The sequence below is a fragment of the Struthio camelus genome, chromosome 4 (assembly GCF_040807025.1).
Source record: "Struthio camelus isolate bStrCam1 chromosome 4, bStrCam1.hap1, whole genome shotgun sequence".
NCBI classification, from domain to species: Eukaryota; Metazoa; Chordata; class Aves; order Struthioniformes; family Struthionidae; genus Struthio; species Struthio camelus.
Window position 1 is genome coordinate 68682136 of NC_090945.1, and position 19575 is coordinate 68701710.

The following is a 19575-nucleotide window of genomic DNA, read 5'->3' on the forward strand; positions in this document are numbered from 1 at the left end:
AGAATGGTCCTTTTTTCCATGCTCTTTCACATCATTATCGTCTGTGAAATGACAGTAGGAGCTGTGCATGAGCCAGTACAAATAAAGCTGTATTCATGTGCTTTTTCTTTTATAGCTTTAAAGAATACTGGCAGAAAATGGTAGAATCTGTTGACAATTTTCAGTTTTCTTGGTTTCCTCAAAGTGAGGAACTTCATCACTGTACTGAGGGCTACCCTTCAGACCCAATGCTGTTTACGCATTTTATTCTGCACATTAAAAACAGAATGTATGAGTGATGAGTCAGACAGGCAACAGAACCGAGGGGAGAAATCTAATCCCTAAGCACCATGTTAAATGTTAGCATTACCATCTCCTTCTTCAGTTGTGTTTTTGAACGAAAGTGTGTGTGTCTGGAGAGCTCTGCCGTGCACTGTGTTATCTATGCCTGAAACACACCTATCAGAACTGTTCCCTTTCGAGGATACAGATACAGGGCAGCCTATTTATAGCAATATTACAAGCAACCTGTTTTAAGGCATAAGAAAGGTGTCAGGGTGACCCATCCACTGAGAAACCCATCTCTTGTCATGCACATTAGCACATCTTGTAGATGCTGAGGAACTTCCGTGGTGAGAATACAGGGCTGCTCAGGTGAACTGAGGCACAGTAGGGGCCCATATTCCTTCAGAGTGGCACTGTAGGTGCCAAAATACTTTTCTGAAATTAAAGTTTTTTGTTTGCTTCTCATTAGAGACCACAAAAAGCCCCCATCTCGATGGCCTCAGGATCACACTTTCCTACCATGTACTTGCTAGCATTGCTTCAATACCAAAACAAAGTGCCTCCTTCTCCAGCAGTATGAGGACGGAAAGCAGGCCAGCTCCACACATTTGGTACCATTTTATCGTATTCTCCAAGAATATCATAAAAAGTAGTATTTTGCAAAAATGCCTACTTTTTCCACAAAGCTGCTTCTATTTACAGAAAATTATTTAGCAGTCAGAAACTGCAAAGAAGGCCTCATGCCAAAGGCTGTTTCATTAGATATTTAGACAATTTTGAAGACTAAGTAAAATAGATACAGAGGTATACGAAACATTATAATTACAAAAGTGAACTCTGCTTAAGCATTACCTCATCCAATTGCTTAGATTTAAAATATTTAGTTCAAGAGAAAACTTAGTGAAAATGAATTCCTCTGAAGAATCAAATTACTTTCTAAAACAACTATCAAACTGCCATTTGTACAACTATTAAAATATTGGGATAGACTCAACTTGCTTTTTCATGCAGTGTACTTTATTTGTAAGCCTTTTGATAGTTCAGCTGTGTTCCTCACTATCCACATTCTCAGATGTCACTGCCTATAGATGTAATAATCCCAGATTAATTCTTCCTTCAAATTTTCAGCAAAGAGTATACTAGAACTAGGTTTGGGTTTTATTCTATTTTTTTTGCCAAATATTCTTTGCAGCTACAGATGTTTAATTAAAGGCTGTTAGACAATTTAAACTTCTCAGAAGAATACAAATAAAAGCTGTTAATGAAGTAAATATCTGTTTAATTTACAAACATCAGTATTATTACTGATATCAGTCCAGATAAGACAAAGCACACTGCATTACACATGTACATCTAACTTTTTTGTAAAAAAAATAATAAAATAAAATTGAAAAACATCTGCATTTTTTACAGGGTACCCTGGGTTTTACTCAAAGAAGAACACAACCCACTATTAATGATTACCAATTCTACATTATAATTTAGCAGCAACATGTTAACGTGGGGAACATTAGGGCAGTAAAGTAGTTTTATTATTTGGGGAAAGTCACAGTTCTTGATAGGACAGCCTTTTTTTTTTTTTTGTAAAAAAGGTAAAAAGCCCCATGGGAATATTAATTTATAAAGATCTACTTTCTAATGTCATTTTCTACATGCCATCTTATCTTCTGTAAGTATTGTATATAGGGGAAAATTAACTTCTATACAATTGCCATCTAGTGTAAAGATATTTTGTCATATATTACAGGTTCTTGGAAGGTGTCCTGAATATCTGCTGTATGTGAAAACTGCAGATTGTCATCACTTTCAGATTCAGTGACACCAAGTGGTCAGATTAAAAGGAAAAGCAATAGGGAAGGGGAAGGGGAGAAAAAACAGACCAAAAACATTTACCCCAAGACGACATGCTACGTTAGTTCTATTGCAAAAATCCTGATTTTTAAGTCTTTTAAAAAAAAAAAAAAAAAACAAATACAAAAATACCAGGACAAATATAAATTAATATATATTAAAGCATTGAAAAACAGTAAAAGGGGTGGCCTAAAAGGGTTAAGTACAAAGTACTTTGATACAATAAATATTTCTCAATGAAACCGAATACTGTATAGAGTTGTTTAGAACTCATAGAAACAGAAATCCATATTATTACTAATTTATCCATCAATAATCTATTTTTATCATCCCCATAACATTTATATTACAAAAAATTAATACTGGAAAAGGGCAGATAAACACTTTCTGTATGCTTCTTTTGCTAACATGCTGACATAAACGTATACATCATCAGGAGATTTTAGGATTATAGTATATTCTTGTATCTCCCATTTCCCATCCACTAATTGGCCCCCATCTTCTCAAGATCCTTAATAATTCCAAAACATAAAATTTATCTAATACAATTGTTATTTCTGTATAATCTCCTTCTTTTCCACTCAAAATGCTTCCTCATCCATAGGTAAGTGATTGGTATGGTCTGTCAAGACAATAAAATATACTGATAAGAAAGTGAAAAAACAAGCCTCATGTTCTGGTCAACATTTCATCTCTGAGCTGTCAGTTGAAAGTCACATGTGTATAGTGTCAGTGTATCTTCAGCATGTTATAAAGAAGAATCCATGTTAAAAGCAGTTAAGTTTCCCATCACTGTTGCAATGTTACCAGGTCTTTTTTTTTCTTCAAAGCTCCTCTTGGTTATGAGAAGTCTCAGTTCAAGCACTTGAATCTTTTTGCAAATGAAGAAAAAGTCTTTATTCTCATAATAAAAATAAGTCTGTTCTGTATTTTACAATATATTTCAAATATTTCCACTATGAAGCATTAATTAGTCCGACACGGTCAATAAGTATACAACATTTTCAAAAGACAAGTGTGACAGGGACACATTTAGGAGGGGCAATTTGTACAGCCACACTTTACCACTTTTTCAACCTCGTCCACAAACGAGGACCCATCAGTGCATTCAAAAGAATATTTCCGTCTCTTGCTCCTGAGCGGTCCACAGCACTGCCCATTTGAGCATCCTCCTTTACATTCTAGTCTCGATACCTTCTTGGTCGTCTGGCACGCAGCATACCCTTGCTGCTTTTGGTAGTAATCTCGGACTCGTTCCCCTCGACAAGAGATTTCTGTAGCAAACAACATTTAAAATAAGAGACATGCTTTTGAGATACAGGTCAAAGAATGGTTGACATTGCTATAGAAGATGCTGTGTTTCTAATTGCAGTTGGGATTGATATTTTAAAGTTTGACCCAGGCTGTATATTAGCAACTCGGGGTTCTATCAAACAGCATTTGATAAATGCTGAATTTTATTTCTTATGCCTCCTATTTTCAGTAAAGTTTATACTATGTATATGTAAACCATAAATACAAAGCTATTACAATGACAAGAAAATTGGAAGCTTAAATCTTTTCCTCTTTTATAAAAATACACATCTTCTGTTCTTACATTGCTTGCAGCTGGTTCTATTTACCATAGGGAAATGTTTCAGAGAGCATGCAATTTAATTTATTAGACCTGGAGTTTAGTATTATTCAATCTGTTATTTAATACAAGTTACATTCCACTAACTTCATAAATTACTGAGGTATAAAACCAGCTAAAAATGAGACATCTGTTAAAAGTTCTACAACCATACTCTTCTATTCTATTCACGTCTACGTACAATACAAAATAAATGCCATCTGGGGTAAGGGAAACAGAGGGAGAGGGAGAGCTTTGATAGACAAAGGAAAAAGAAAAAGGTAGGGGGAAAAGTCATCCTGTTTTCATCTGTCTCACCTGCATAATTCGCTGTGATAAATCAGTTGAAGCTGAGAGGTCAAAAGTAGAGTTTGTGATAAAACTAGGAGCAGAATCATTGGATTTGGCTTCTCAGTTGCAGAAGGCAGAGAAACAATAAATACAGAAAGATACAGCAGGTAAAAGGTAACAGTTAAATATAGCAAAAATCTGCTTCTGAATAAAGTGAAAAAAAGAAATGTTTTCACAGCAAAACATTTGATGAAAAAATCTTCAAAATGTAAAATATTTAAATTCATGGAAAAAGATTGATTTTTCTCCTACTGAGATAAACTCTTATGGTCAAAAAAAAGCAACAGATGTGTGTATTGTGGGGAAAAAAAGTTGGTAATGTTTTTGGCTGTTCATGTTTTAATAAAAAAACTCTTTTCTAAGAACAAAACAATAACATGACTTTTAACAAAAATATTGTTATTTTTTTACCTTTATCACAGCTGTCCCCTGTGTATCCGCTGCTGCATTCGCAATATGGTTTCCCAAGTCCTGAAAGCCTGCATTTGCCATGTTTACACCTGATGGATTGGCAGGGGTTAAACAGCATTTCCTCTTCATCACAGAGGACTCCCCCATGTCCCTGCAGGCATTTACAACTGTATGAAAATGCATTGATCGGCAAGCAGGTACCATGCACACATCTACAGGGGAAACAAGCCCAAGAGAGTAAAAATAAATTATTCATCAAAGTTCAGGCTAAGCAACATTAACTACAAATACTTTGGACTGTACTCAGAAGAAATTTCTTTTGTTTCTAATGGACTTTTTCAGTGAAATGCAGTGAAGTGGTTTATAAGCTTTTCATAATTGGTACAGAAGTTTACACAAAAGAAGCTGCAGTACAGAGCTCTGTTTCACCAGAAAACAGCCACTGTAGATGTGTTATGGAAGACTTTTACAGGCCCCAGTTATCAAAACCAATAATTCCTTTCTATTAGAATTTTCTGCATGCTTTTGGCTATGAGAGGAATACAGCAAGATCAAGCCCAAATGAATAAACCATTAGGATCAAGTATAGAAAAGGATACTCACCTGCAATTCTGGCCCTTTTATCATTAAAAAAAATATCGACATTCATGAAGTATGGGGCTCCCAGCACAAAGACAGGTCAGATTCTTCCTAGCTGAAAGTTTTCTGATCCAAGCAATGGCAGTTTCCAAGCGGAAGACATGCCCCCCCCCCTTCAAACACACTGGCCAGCCCTTGTCACTGCCACTTAGCCTGGTCACACAGCAGATGAGCCTGGTCTTTACTACACTGAGAAGCAGCAGTACTCACTTACTGGAGAAACTTGCACAAGAGGAGGCTGCACATTGTCAAGCCACCCAACTAATACTCGAACTCCCTCTGTTGGGCTCTAGTACATGTTTGTGGCATGCTCAAATCTTGTTGTTAGACCAAAAAGGCTGTGCATTAAGCTGCACCTGCTAAGTTCTCATGTGCAGTATGCGAACACAAAGCCAGGCTTATTTCTCCAAGAGAGACGTGGCCTTTCCCAAAAGGAGGATGTTTAATTACCTTTTCCTAGGTGTAACCTGAAGATTAAGGGAATTCATCTCTAAAAATATCATAAATTACTTGGAATAAAATCACTTCCCTTTGTTCATTTGGTGACAGAGGATCAATAACTTTCTTCCTAGAAATGATGTTGTTTCCTCTAACCGTTCTGTTGATAAACAAGTTTTCTAACTGTTTCCTATGGAGACCACAAGTGATGATTCTTCCATAGGGAGGAATGCATTTTGACATTCACAGTCACAGCCCCCCTAGCGTTTCTCATCTCTGTACTGTAAGCTCTCTGAGCCCAAAACCTAATTAGCAGGTTGTGGCTGCCACGTAAATAAATAAATAAAATAAAAAGCTTCAGATTGAAAAAAAATATCCCATTTAATCCAAAATAAAATCCTTTGTTTCAATTCTGAAGATTCCAAAGCTCACATAAAATGCCATTTCATAGTGAAATAAGAGTTGTGTTAAGAAAAACTGACATGTCATTTTGAAATTTTTTAGATTAAATATTCAGTATTTCTGGGAACATTTTGCTTTCACTCTACTCCTGCAGTCCAGTAAGAATTCTGATTAAATTGAAATGAATATACAACACATTTTAACTTTGACAAACCTGCATTATCTATCAAAAATAAGTTCCACTCATAAATGAAATCTGCATTACAGTTCTCTCTCCAGCTTTATCCTCGATTCTCTGTGAGCACTTTAGCATGACCTAACTAGTGGTATAGAAGGAAAGAGAGCATGGGAAGACATTCACGTCACATCCACAGGATATTCAAACGGATTGCACAACACTTAGCCTCCGTTCAAATATCCAGTTTAGGATTAAAAACTGCAAAATTATACCTAACTAATAGCTCTGATCACATCCTACTTGCCTATTATGCAAGAGTCCGTGCTTTTGAAGCAGCGATGTTCCCTATAAAATTCCGGACTGTTCCTGTGGTTGAAGTCTGATATTCCAAGCCTACGAGACTAAGCAACCCAAAATCCAAGGATCGTATCGAAAAGTAGCTAGCTCTCATTTAGTCTTCCCTGTGTTTAGCATTTGATCTACTCACCACTTACAAAACAACCACATTTGGACATCTGATCTATGAAGTTACTCAGGCGACACTGACGTCATGACGTATTCTATACAGGCTGTTTTAGATATCAAAGCAATCTGTGTCAGGATCTTTGGTAAAGTTCTGCTTGACTTAGAAGATGATTAAATCTTAGCTAATGCCAACTCTCATACTTTTGCTTCCACCTGTTCTTTGAGCACTAAATTTCATCTTCAGACAGCACTGAAAGGAACATCAAGCCAAGTGCAAACTCTCAGGCACAATTTCATCTTATCTAATTTTAGGTACCTATGTCAGGCACTCAAATCAGATGTATAGTTACCACAAGATCCCCACACGGTCATGGAGAAAAACAAGCATATATGTCCAAAAGGTGACCACTTGAGGTCTAACCTAGTCCCTAAAAACGTGTTTTTTTTCTTTACTGACTACAGAGTAAACTCTGGGTCAATGGGTTCCTAACTCAAGCACCTAGAGTTAGGTAAAATAAATCTAAGTCTCAAGCTTTCTTATGGTGTGCAGCAGTCCAGCACCTCCAAAAGATGAGATATTTATCTAATCAGTGACAACTCTGCTTCTCAGATAAGTGGAATTTCATACTATTCCACAAGGGCAAAATCCTTTTTTTCAAGAGACAGGATTTAGGCATGAATCAAAAAACAGAATCAAATTCCACAGGAAGCAAGGAACAACAAAAACCTCCTTCATTACAAATATACAATTTTGGTTTTGCTTTCTCCCCTAAAAACTCATAGCACTGTATACAGCTGAAACAAAAACAAAACACTGTTTTCAAGAGCTAACAAAATACTAATACTATGCTCACTGAATGCTATCCTGAAAGAAATTCTAAACTGCCTGTATATGATACTTGCCAAGTTGCTTAATTCATTGCAAAGCGTACTCAGATTGGATATTGAAGCATGTAGTTATAAGAACTTACATTGAATCTAATTTTTCTATGATACTTTGAAGAAAATCTTTGTGTTCCCTTATTGTAGAACTTGGTGATGACAATTCCATTTTATTTTTGACTCCTGAAGTACAAATTGGATGTGGTAGACACTGCATATGTATGTTTAACCTGCTGTGGCTGCCTTTCTTTATCCTCTTAAGATACTGTGAAAGAGGACGAGGAGGAAAAAGATCTCATGAATAACAAAGTGCTGCAATGGTACACCTCAAATTTTCATTGCTGTGGCTCTGAGAAGTTACAAACTTAATAACACGGAAACATTCCATAATGAATGTAAAAAAAACCCCACATACTCACGGGGGAATGAAGCTTTAAAAGGTTAGTCTCAACAACAGACCATATGCCAAAAGACCACTTAAACACTATTGTAAATGGGACTTGAAAATCACCTCACGAGAATCTCTTAGCAAACTCAGGCCACTGGTCCTCAAATATTATAAGGCCAGAGCACTGGAAAAGTAGCAGCCAAAAAAACCAAGCAAGTTCACTTTATTCTGAAAGTATAGTTATAGTTGTCAAAATGAGATTTTTGCCACAGTGTAGTAAAGACAGAGAGTGGCAGGGGCAGACAGAATGACACCTTGTGCACGTGGCCAATAAATCCTCAAGAACTTTGAACTTCTGAAGTTTCTGATCCTCTTGTGCTGGGAGTTCATGAGTGAAAATATTGAATCTGTCCCTATGGCAGGTTTATAAGATACATACATATAAATACATATATACACACATATATGCGCATATGTATGTGTATGTATAGATATGTGTGTGTGTGTGTATATATATGTATACACACATACACATATGCACGCACACATACACAAAAATTTTAACTTCAATAAAAGAATCAGCACAAATAGACTCAAACAGGAGTTTATCATAAATGTAGAAATCTATTTCTTGGCCCAAATATGGGAAATATAAAAATACTGGATATATCTACTATATGTAGTTTTAAAAATACATTAGGGAATAATAAGAATCTTATTCTTATAAAGTTATAAATAAGTAAATGGATTTTTTTTTCTATTTGCAAGGTCTTAGAGATTCCACCAAGTGTCATCAATAGCCTCACTTGAATTGATGTAACTCATGCCACTGTAGAATTGTGTGCGAGCGTACAGACTTCAGTCATATCCCATGTTAAGGCTTTAGACAGAACTTCAGTGAGTGTGCTCCCCTAAATTGGACACTTTTCCTCATTAAGGAAATGCCCAGTATATTTTATTTCTACTGAAAAAACTTGAGCTTCTAAAGGAAAAAAACAAAACAAAACAAAAACCCAACCCCTTAACAGGAGAATTATATGCATATTACACTACTGTACTGTCTTGAGGAAGGACATACTTATTTCCAAGACAAGGGTCATTAGTTTGCTGATCACAGAGGGGTCCAGTCCATCCTCCTTCACACTCGCAGGAAAAGCCTGACTGGCTGGTAGCCTGGCATGTCCCATGCACACACACTTTCTTATGGCAAGGCTCGCAACCTGGAAGAATCCCCACTTGCAGCGGCACATTTCTGAAGTCCTGGAGCTCACTGTTGATATACAGATTACGGATGCAGCCATGGAAGCTGGTACCATTCTGTCCTGGAGACTGGCGTAAAGCTGCAAAGTTATTTTTCACAGGCATGCCTGAAAATAAGTAATAGCAAATAATCAATGTAACCTTTGGTACAGTTTTCTATAGTATTTTCCCTATTTTTTTTTCCTTATATTTTTAAAATATTTTTTTCCTAATTAACTATTCATAGACATTCAGCCTACAGAGATGAGCAATAAGCCAATATTTAGATCTCGTCATGGTTGTCAAGCATGCATGCAAACCAGGTCCAAAAGCAGAGGTCTGTAGCTGCAAAACAGCGATGGACAAAGGAATCCATACGGGAATCTCGCAACAGTGAAGGGGTTTACATATGTGACTCTGGTTTTGACCCAATGCTATTAAGTATGGAATGGTACATAATTTATAGAATTTGAAACATTAGAAGTTGTGTCAAAATTTAGAAGCTCATGCTTGATTTTTATAAGCTGCAAAGTGTATTGGCCTGTATTAGTTAGTGCTTAACATTTTATTCCCAGGTAAAATTAGCAATTTTAAATCTGGTACTTAGTACCAGATAACAACCAGAGAACAGGTAGTGTTCTACCTTGTTGCTCCTTGTCATGTAAAGTGACATGATTGTAGTAATGATTGTATATAGTTACTCACAATGAACAGTTAAGGTGGAAGTGCCATGCAACCTAATGAAGTAGACGTGCCTTTCATTCAGAGGTTATTGTAATTTCATTTGTGCTGGGCTTCAGTGATTACAGAAACGAACAGTACTGTATCCATACTGCTGAGGAGTGTAATCTCTTCTGATCTTACCAGCTAAGTAAAATGCTCTTGGGAAGTGTTTAAATTAAAGGACTCAGACTGCAAACAATCATTAGTTTCCATATGCTCAATATTATTTGCCATTTTCTCAAAACCCAGGGACAAGACAGGTTTATCAAGGCCCTTTCACCTAGATGTCTCCCTTGAAAGCAACTCTCAGCAAACCTTTTGGCATACAGCCTGCGGTATAGAAAACAGAATAGATGAACCAAATTTACCCATTGCAAAAATAAAAGCTGCGTAAAACTAAGTACACCAATGCAAGGCTAAGCTAGATGTTACAGTTTGCATTATGCAAGCGTCAGGAATTTTAGACTTGAGTTCTGGGAAGCGTATACGCATGTGTCACACCAGATGATATAAGATATATCGTATCTGATTCAGAGAAATTTTTGTCTATGATCTGTAATATGCAAGACATTTGGACACATAAGAAACACAATGTAAACATATAAACAAGCTGTCAGTGTATGCAGCTTCTTGTAGTCCCTAAAAGGAAGTGTTATAGGGGCAAAGCACATACAAATGTGGCTTATTTTCTTTGTTAACATTTTTTAGATATTTTTTAAATAAAGGTTTGGCATCAATTGGGAAAGAAATGCCATAAAAATAATGCAGATAGATATTTCAATTCTGACTTTCTGTTCAGCAGGAAAGTTTCTCCTCCTCTCTCTTTCTTTAAGCTTTTGGTCTCTGAATCTGACTACAAGTAAGTAACCAAGCTACTACTCAGTGCAAAAGCTCTATTAAATAATAATCACACATTGACACTGCCAAAATGAGTATCTGGTTCAGAAGCTGCTAGAATGAAGCAGGCACAAATGCAAAGTAGTCGATGCCCTACCTGTTTCAGAAATAGGGACTTCTGTGAAACAGAGTGCCATTCTCAGCTGAACCCTAGTGAAATATGCTCTAAATTCTGAGAGAATGTGAAATATCAGTGAAGTCTGTGACCCCTTTGGAGAGTTTTTGAGAAGAAACAGACTGTCCCTTTAGACTTCTCACCAAAAGCCGTAAAGGGCTTTCAATGATTTATAATACGCCTTTGTTATAGAAAGACTGAAAAATATCTACTGTATGTAGTCTGACCTCACAAGAGAGCCACACAGTTGGGAAAAATCTCAAAAAATTATATAAATTGATTAATACACTTTTTGTAAAAATTAAATTAAATTATCCCTTCCCACCAACCAAAAAATTGTGACCCAAGAATAACTTTGTCAAAAAAAAAAAAAAAAAGAAAGAAAAGGGAGAGAGAGGGGAAAAAAAACCATACAAGGGCTTGCTGTCAAATCAGAATTCATTCATCCTGCCAGCTGAGGTGATGCTTACCAGAAATGCCATTCTAACAGGAAGGTGAGAAGTGTAAGTGTAAGCTACATGATGATATAGGTGTTAAACTCAGACTTTGGCAAAGACAGAAATACTGCATAAAATTCTAGTGAGAATTTGAGATCTTAACTGATGAAAATGTGTGATCAAATTCTCTAAAATTCTAGATACAGTTGGGGAAGAAAAAACTGAATGACTTTCAAAAACATATAATATAAAGATATGAGAGTGAAAGGTAATTTTCTCAAGTACTTTAAGGACAATAAATAGACAAAAATAGAAAACAGAAAAGTTGAGAAACTGTATATCTACTGTGTTTTGGTTTATCTTATGCTTCTAATAGTGGTTTTTATTCTGTTGTGGACCAACATTTTCTAAGGCAGCTGAAAGAATTTTCTGATTAGAGCCTGAATGTAAAGAAGGTAAACGGAGGGAACCCAGGGCCTTCCCTAAAGCGTTTGCTCTATAATGAAAAAGATTCCTGGTCTTTGGAATCAAGCCGCGGAAGAAAAAGATCACTTCAGAAAATTATTTCTTCTGATACCTCAAGATGGTGATGAAGATTAATGATATATTTCTAATGGAGATACAGAACTGCAAGCTGCAGAAGTAAGGCAAAGATCCATAAGTCACAACTCAACAAGTAAGCATTGGCACTATGCAAAATATATGTTAATACTGCACAGTTTGGACTAATTTCCTTAAGAGGTGCCTACAACCGACAGAGGGATCATTCTGGACTAATCTCAGTACTCAGGAAGTAGTAAAATTGGCCTAAGCAGTCACTAAATGGTAAACTGATGTTGACAATGTGAGTAAGCAAGCAAACAGTGTCTTATTAGAATCTAGGACCATCTCTTCTTCCAAAATGAGACAGATGAAACTATGTCAACATCACTGCAAAAATGACAAACATGAAAAAAAAATAGAGATATGCTTCCACAAAACAATCCTCCTTTGAAGATTCATAATATAAAGCAGTATTAAAGGTAGTGCATATATCTGATAACTTTAATTCTTTTCTCTGCCGGTATGGGGAGTGATGACTAATGCTGAATTCTTTCTTGCACTTCTTTCCATCTTAGATGGACAGAACCAATGACCAAATCTGAAAAGATCTGGTCAAAAATCTGAAGGGTTTCAAAGAAAGAATGGGGATTTTTAGAGATAAACATCAACTTACTCCTCATTACTTGTAACTGAGGTGCTCATTGTAGTGATTTTATAGCAGAAAGATTATTTGATCTGAATCAAAGAAACTTCCCGTTGTCTTTTCCGTTACAGATAAATTTAAGCAAATACCCTGAGCTTTTCTACATACTTTGAAAAAGAAGGACAAATATTTAGCACCGTCGCTAGATAGAACGGGCACCTCATGAATGTACTATTGGTAGTGTACCTTTCTGCAAGGAGAAAAGATGCTGAAGTCTAAAAGCTTATTTTCAGACACAAAAGAGTTCTTAAGAATCAAGACAAAATTCAAATGAAAAAGACAAAGAAAGTGGGTATTCTTTTTATAGAGAAAACATTAAAAGGAGACTTCTTACAGGTCTTAAGAGAGACTGTTAACCTTAAACAGGTGTAAAGTTAAACTGAGTAGAAGTTTAAGACTGGTAGAAGATCGGCACTATTTAAAAGCTATGTTGAAGCGGTGATCACTAAAATCTGAGGGCTGCTATGAAGCACAGTAAGAAGGCACAAAGCAGTGGCTGAATTTTCTTTTATCTAGTCATAGCAGGTTATGCAGGGCCATCAAAAGTTCAATAGAGAATGCGGATTAAGACAATGGGCTTGCATCCCTCACTCTACAGAACAAATTGGGGCAAATGATCAAAAGTTTTTCATATAATTCACCTCCACAAAATTATCTACTACCAACTTTTCTGAAACAAACAATTTCTTCTTCTCAAAAGACAAGTAACCCCCTGCTGAAAACTCTTCTCTCCCCAAAGCCCCAATCGCCTGCTACATCTCCTACCATCCTTAAGCAATACGATCTCCAGAGAGAAAATATACTTCATGGTGTTATACCTTGCTATAATTTCCTGCAGATACATGTACAGTGCAATAGAACTGTAAAACATTACCAAAACACAGTGCTAGCGTTCTACACTTGCTGCACAGGCATTACTAAATCTTTAGGTAGCTAAACATTAGAGACCCGTTAAATGCCCTTCTTGAGCATAATAAAAAACTATATAACAGTAGAAAGTTACAAACTTTTACAGTGGGAATTACATATCCCTACTGATAAAAAAGCAACAGCTACACTTTATGAGGACACACTTCATTTTTTAACTAAATCCCAGGCATAACAGTGTTATTTGTTATTATTTATCCACTACTGTTTGTTAAATTTGAAACTATTCAGACTATCTGCTGAAATTTTATCTTAAGGTGTTATCTCAATGAATGGGTCTTTTACCATGTGTTTATCATTACCAGACTAAATTAGCTATGATGCTGCTACTAAGAAACAGTAAGATTCTCTTACCTCCTACATATAGTGGAGAGTCAAAATTCAGAGTGGATTGTTTGGACAAATTGGTAATTATCTTGGGGCTCCCTCCATCAATAGACAAAGACAGAATCTGATCCATGGCTAGCAGCTCCACAATGTGGAAATTGCCATCATTAATAGTCTCCACACTGCAAAATAAACATTAATATTAATTTTAAACAGCTGATACTCTCATTAGAATGGTTTTTAACTTCTTTTCTTTAAATAGTATACAGTTTCAAAGCAAAACTTCTCCAGGAGTGCAGTTTCCTGAAGACTAGGTTTTCAGTAAAGGCATTCATGCACACTTAAGAGCTAATGCAGTGTAATACCCCTTCAATAACACACTATCAACAATATGTATTTTAATTATTCATAGTCCTTTCTCGTTCAGAGTTACGCCTATCGCCACCAAATCAGGAGTTACATAAACGTAGCTTCACTGGTATTTTAAACATTAGTGGAGATACATTTGCTAGGCAGAATGCCAAACGCACAAAAGAGTTTAGAGTTCTTATGCAACAACATATTAAAATCTTATTTATTTAAAATCTTATCTGACTCTGTGTGTTTGTGTGTCTGCGTGTCCTAGATGTTGCATAGTATTCAGTTTATGTGTATGAAGTCCTGAGCTGATGCCAGTGATGCATAAACCTATTATTTCCTGGAATCTGGGACTGCATCTAATCCTAGACCTGCCAGACAAAGTCATATCATTGGTTCAGACAACTTAAGCAAGCACTAAAGTAATTTCTTGTGCTTGCTATACATGGTTATTTCCGTATTCAGCTTTTGGCTAGTGCAGAGACTATTGTAGGCTGGGTTTTTTTTCCCTCTTGGGTAAATACACCATTTCCTTCTGCTTACTAACAGGACCTGAACCCACTGGTGAAAGAACACCTGACAGGCCTCATGCAGACAAGCCTGCTTCAAACGTGGGGCTCACACATACTTCCACAGTCATGTTACTAAGTTCCAGAAATGTTTGTCTGTGCTTACCAGCCTCGAAATCCACATGGCAAATGTTTAAGTTCAGGATAATTCTGCAACTTAGCACAGTTTAAGTACATCACAGAAGGAAGGGTACTATTACTCAATCCAATGACGGAGTATATCATTGCTATTTACACTACTTCTAGTGCATTTCCCATTGGGGAGTGATGAGCTGAATGTATATCTGTGTGGAGACATGACAGCGAGCCGTAGCCCAGAGGCCTTTCGGACCAGACTCGATAGCTGATTCCATAAAAACATCTATTTGCTTCAGGTCATCATCAATTAACTAGCTTAAACTCTGAAAAAAGTTATTTAAACTAACTTGTGTGATGTTATCCTGAGACGGAATGGAAACAGTCAGTCAGTCAGTTAGCTCTTCTCATTATGAAAGCAGCACAGTTGAAAGGGATTAGCTTCCAAAATCTCACAGTAAAATAAAGCACATTACCTAAAAACATGTTTAGCAATGCTTTAATTAACTTATTTGGCTTTCTCCTGGAACTGATCAGGAGCACTTGGATCGTCATTTACAACTGTGACACATTAAGGAGCTTCTTTGTTATTTATTCTCAGCTCTAAGTGGACAGGCTGAGCTCAGCATCATAAAACAGTCTGCAGGGTAGCATGCATGCTCTATATAAACTCAGCTCTACATGAAAGGGCAAACACAGAGCCATGTAGACAGTGGCAGAATAAACACTGTTTGGGAGCAGGCAGGAGGGGCACTTCCAGATTCCACATGGGGAAAGGAAAAGGTCAGAGTTCACCATTCCTAAAGAGTAAGGTCTATTCAAGGCATTAAGAGCTTTGTCTGTTATTTCAAGAACCAGGATTAATTTATTTAATACATTGTGATGATTCCAGCAAAAAAGTTGTGCCAAGGAATAAAAATTAATATGATTTTTTAACTTAAGTAAACAAGGAACCCTAATATAATGTTCTTGCTCCAAGGAAACTGATGTAATTTTACAACTTATCAACCTTTCACACAATTGTATTTAAAAGGATGAGAGCAACACAGAACACACATTTTTATAGCAAGAGGTCATTCCAGGGATGTATAAAACATAATGTGTAAAGGGAATGTGTCTCTGTTAGGAGTGATTATTAAAAGTTTCTAGTTTAAACTGCTTTACTGGTAAAAATTTACTGCAGAAAGAGGAGCCTCCTAGGTAAGGGTGGTTTAAATTATAAGGGAAATAAATACAAAGCGTATCTGTGCAATATTTCCTGCCAATGCACTTATATTACTTCTACCCATTTCCCATTGGAGAATTAAGAGCTGAATGCACAGATGCTAATGAAAAGCTGCAAGAAAAAAATGATTTAAAACTTCTGGAACTCTGTAGAAGAATAAGGTCTTGGGAAGAAACAGTCCCGTATTTCTAATAAATACATGATGAAATGTATAGAATGAAAAGGTTTTTTTTGTGTAAAAAATATTTAACATTTAAAATTGGATGCCCAGGCAGAACAAAACCCAAGCGGATCCACTTTTCCAAAATAACCATCTCCAGAGAATTGATTATCTTTATTGGTCTTGGCAGTGCCATCATTCCATCTCGTTACTCAGATTGACTGAGGAGAGCTTTGGGACAATGGCTCTTTCTGCAGTCAGCTCCCACTGGTAAAGCAGTTCTCCTTCACTCTACACAGCTAGACTGCTGCTAGTCATTCTCTGTATTTATCCTCATGATTAAATCATCTGTTCATAACTTTGTTTCATTGCTACTGCAACCACCTCTGCAGGCTTTACAGCTCCTATTTCTCTGCTTTTCAACACATCATTCCTTGACTATCATTTACATGATAAAACTTCTATTTGATTCTCTCCATTGGCTGGTTTTTGATTTTGGCCTGTTTCAAGCATCTCATCTCTGCTCAGTGGAGTATGACTCGTCGTCTTCTTTTTATTATACTACCCATGAATTTTCACTTCCGTAATGAAATCTGCCCATCTCTTCATAAACTTTTACCATATTTTTATTTCCTTTCCACCTTTCTCACTGTAAGCAACTTCCCATCCGAGTGTGCAAACTGGAGGTTAAATAATTTAAAAATTACATATTATCTTGATTTTTATTGCTTCCTATTTCCCCAAACAGTTATACTTGCCAAAAAAAAAAAAAAATCAGGAAAAAATAATTCACCTCCAGACAGGATAATCTAATATGAATTTCTTTTTTACCACTACCCAAGATAGAAAAGAATAATCTTAGCTTGAATCATAGTCACTGAGAAAAGTGAATGTTTCATTCAATTTTAAACTTGTGTTGAATATCTTATCCTTCTGTAAATCCAAATTTTAATTTTAATAAATGCAAAATTATACAATTAAAATACATACACTATTTCCACATGTTAAAACATTTCATGAAATTTTAAACAATTTGTTATAAAATACATATTGCACCTGAAAACAAAAACAATTTTAAGATGCCTGTTGCAAAAGGCTATGTTTGTACTAAACAAGTTTATATTATATTTTAAAGGACCAATTTTTTTTCTGTGGAATGCTTTTAGTAATCTACTAAAACCACAGTTCCCTTGGTATTATTACCTAACAAAGTTCAGTATTGTTTCCCTGCTACATAAATTTAAGCTTTTTATTTTATATTGCCATTTGAGTGCAATCATTTCTGAAAGTCATTTATTTTAAGTAAAATGTCTGTTATGGAATATAGAACAGTGTCAATGGCTACAATCTTCTGCAACATTCAGTTAGATGCACTAGATGCAGTTTTATAACACTAAAATGCACTAGATGTAGTTTTATAACATTAAAGGTAATGCAAAGAAAGATTCAAGGAGAATTCTTTTAATATCCCCTTTTACTTCCAAAAGTAATTTGTAGCAACAATTCTAGCAAATAGATCAAGAACAAGAAATAACGCCTGTTGTCTTTTTGCTCGTTCTTGCAATATCTCTTCGAGAGGAGTGTCATAAAACCTTGGAAATTCAGGTGATATTTTAAGGTAATAAGTTTTCAGAGAGCTAAAGAAATTTGGCTGTGAAAAAACTGTGAAAAATTTTGCTCTAAAAGCAGATGTGGAGTCTGTCTCTTAATGACTTTGGAAGCAAAAAATATATCTTTTCCAAGGTTAACGCCTTTTCTCAGAATTTTTAGGTTTCTCCTCAGAATCTGGGGAAGGGAAAAGAGACAACTGCCTAACATGGAAGAGAAGAGACAACTGCCTAACATGGAAGAGAAGAGAAACTGCCATTTCTTTTCTGTTTATGCAGTACCGTTCTGTGCTTTACACTACTCTGCAGCTAGGAAATTATTTGACAGTAACACCACAGAAAAAAAAATTAACACTTCCATGTGTGAGTTCCAGTAGAACACAAATGTATAAATTCCCTGCTGAAAGCTCCCCCTTACCCAGTTTTAATTCAATAAATAATATAGCATCTTCCCAACATTTTTGCATAAGTGTTATTTTCCAAGCAAAATCATGTCTTTTGGCAGTATGTTTTAATTACAAAATGCCTGACACTACACTGCATTTGCATGTCTTCTTTTTAACTATCTACTGAAAAAATGTGACTTTGTTATAAGGAATTAATACATATTTTGTTTCTGTCAGAAATTTGTTTTATCTGAGTTCACCTGTAAATAGCAGAGGCTGGATAAGATCCTGTGTCATAACTGACCCTCACTCTACCACGGTACAGCTCTACTGCTATATGATCTTTATCGCCTTTGTACAGCAGGATCCCACTGTCTTCATCTGTGGCAATCTAGTTAAAAAAAAAGAAACACTTAGAAAGGAACTAAAAATAAGTATTAAATTAAAATGCTGTATTAAGTGAATCTCTGAATTTACTGATATAATTACTTTACTATAAAATTCTTGCTTAATGGGAAACATCACAAAGTTCTCTTTCTCTTGCTATCAGTAATCCCATCTACTCCAATATTATTAGAGAGTTATTTCAATTACTCTTCTAGATTTTTAAATCAGACAGTGTAAAGCTCTTTAAGTCAGCTACTGATAACTTTGACTACTTTTCCACACTATGAAGAGACACTTGTATTTTTTTGCAGATCAGAATCTGCAATGCAATCCTACCTGCAGAGTGATGTTGGTTTGGGGGCGTATCTTAGCTGATGGGATTTGTAGGTAGGATTCCTTGTTCACAAAGTTTATACTGATCAGCTTTTCACACTTCTCACCCTGGTAGCCAGATAAACACTGACATCTTGGTTCACTCTCTTTTATGATACACTGGGCTCCGTTTTGACATTCGTAATTATCACAAGGGCTGGTGCGAGGTAGAACCATTGGTGGTGAAAACTCACAAAATAGGCCACTAAATACAAACAGAAAAATTAGTATTTCCAAGAATATTGTGCCTTTGACATATATGTTTGCACTGTCTTCAGATCTCTCTTACCTGTATCCTTCTGGACAAATACATGTATATCCATTAACTGCATCGGTACACTGTGCTCCGTTTTTACATTTGTTGTCCTGGCAATCATCAAAGTCAATATCACAGTGCTCACCTACATATCCAGGTGTGCAATCACATCTATGAAACAGGAAAGTTAAGTGGAATAGCACAGAGCCTTTTTACAATACAGCATACTCACGACAAAGTTAAGGAACTACTGAACTGCTCAAAATACAGGGAAAAAAATCTCTTCTAATATAGTTAAAATTAGAGATCGTAATACAATGTATTACTCGGACTTTGTGTGTAAAGACTGTATGTAGCTTAATCACGTTATTATATGGGGAATCTACAAT

General features: G+C 36.0%; 1 protein-coding gene across 3 annotated transcripts in view; it reads right to left on the reverse strand.

Annotated features, from left to right (window-relative positions):
* Window positions 1–1400: 1400 nt before the first annotated feature.
* SLIT2 (slit guidance ligand 2) overlaps window positions 1401–19575 on the reverse strand; it is a 261499-nt gene continuing 243324 nt past the window's right edge. For 2 of the 3 annotated variants that reach the window (XM_068943286.1, XM_068943285.1), the window contains 7 exons: window positions 19220–19357; window positions 18895–19135; window positions 18432–18562; window positions 13820–13974; window positions 8960–9248; window positions 4490–4701; window positions 1401–3389 (listed from right to left, as the gene is read on the reverse strand). In XM_068943286.1, the coding sequence (XP_068799387.1) occupies window positions 3148–3389; window positions 4490–4701; window positions 8960–9248; window positions 13820–13974; window positions 18432–18562; window positions 18895–19135; window positions 19220–19357 (1408 nt within the window). In that variant the 3' untranslated portion in view covers window positions 1401–3147. Of the gene's footprint in view, window positions 3390–4045; window positions 4135–4489; window positions 4702–8959; window positions 9249–13819; window positions 13975–18431; window positions 18563–18894; window positions 19136–19219; window positions 19358–19575 lie in introns of all 3 variants that reach the window. The other variant, XM_068943287.1, reaches the window with a different exon arrangement.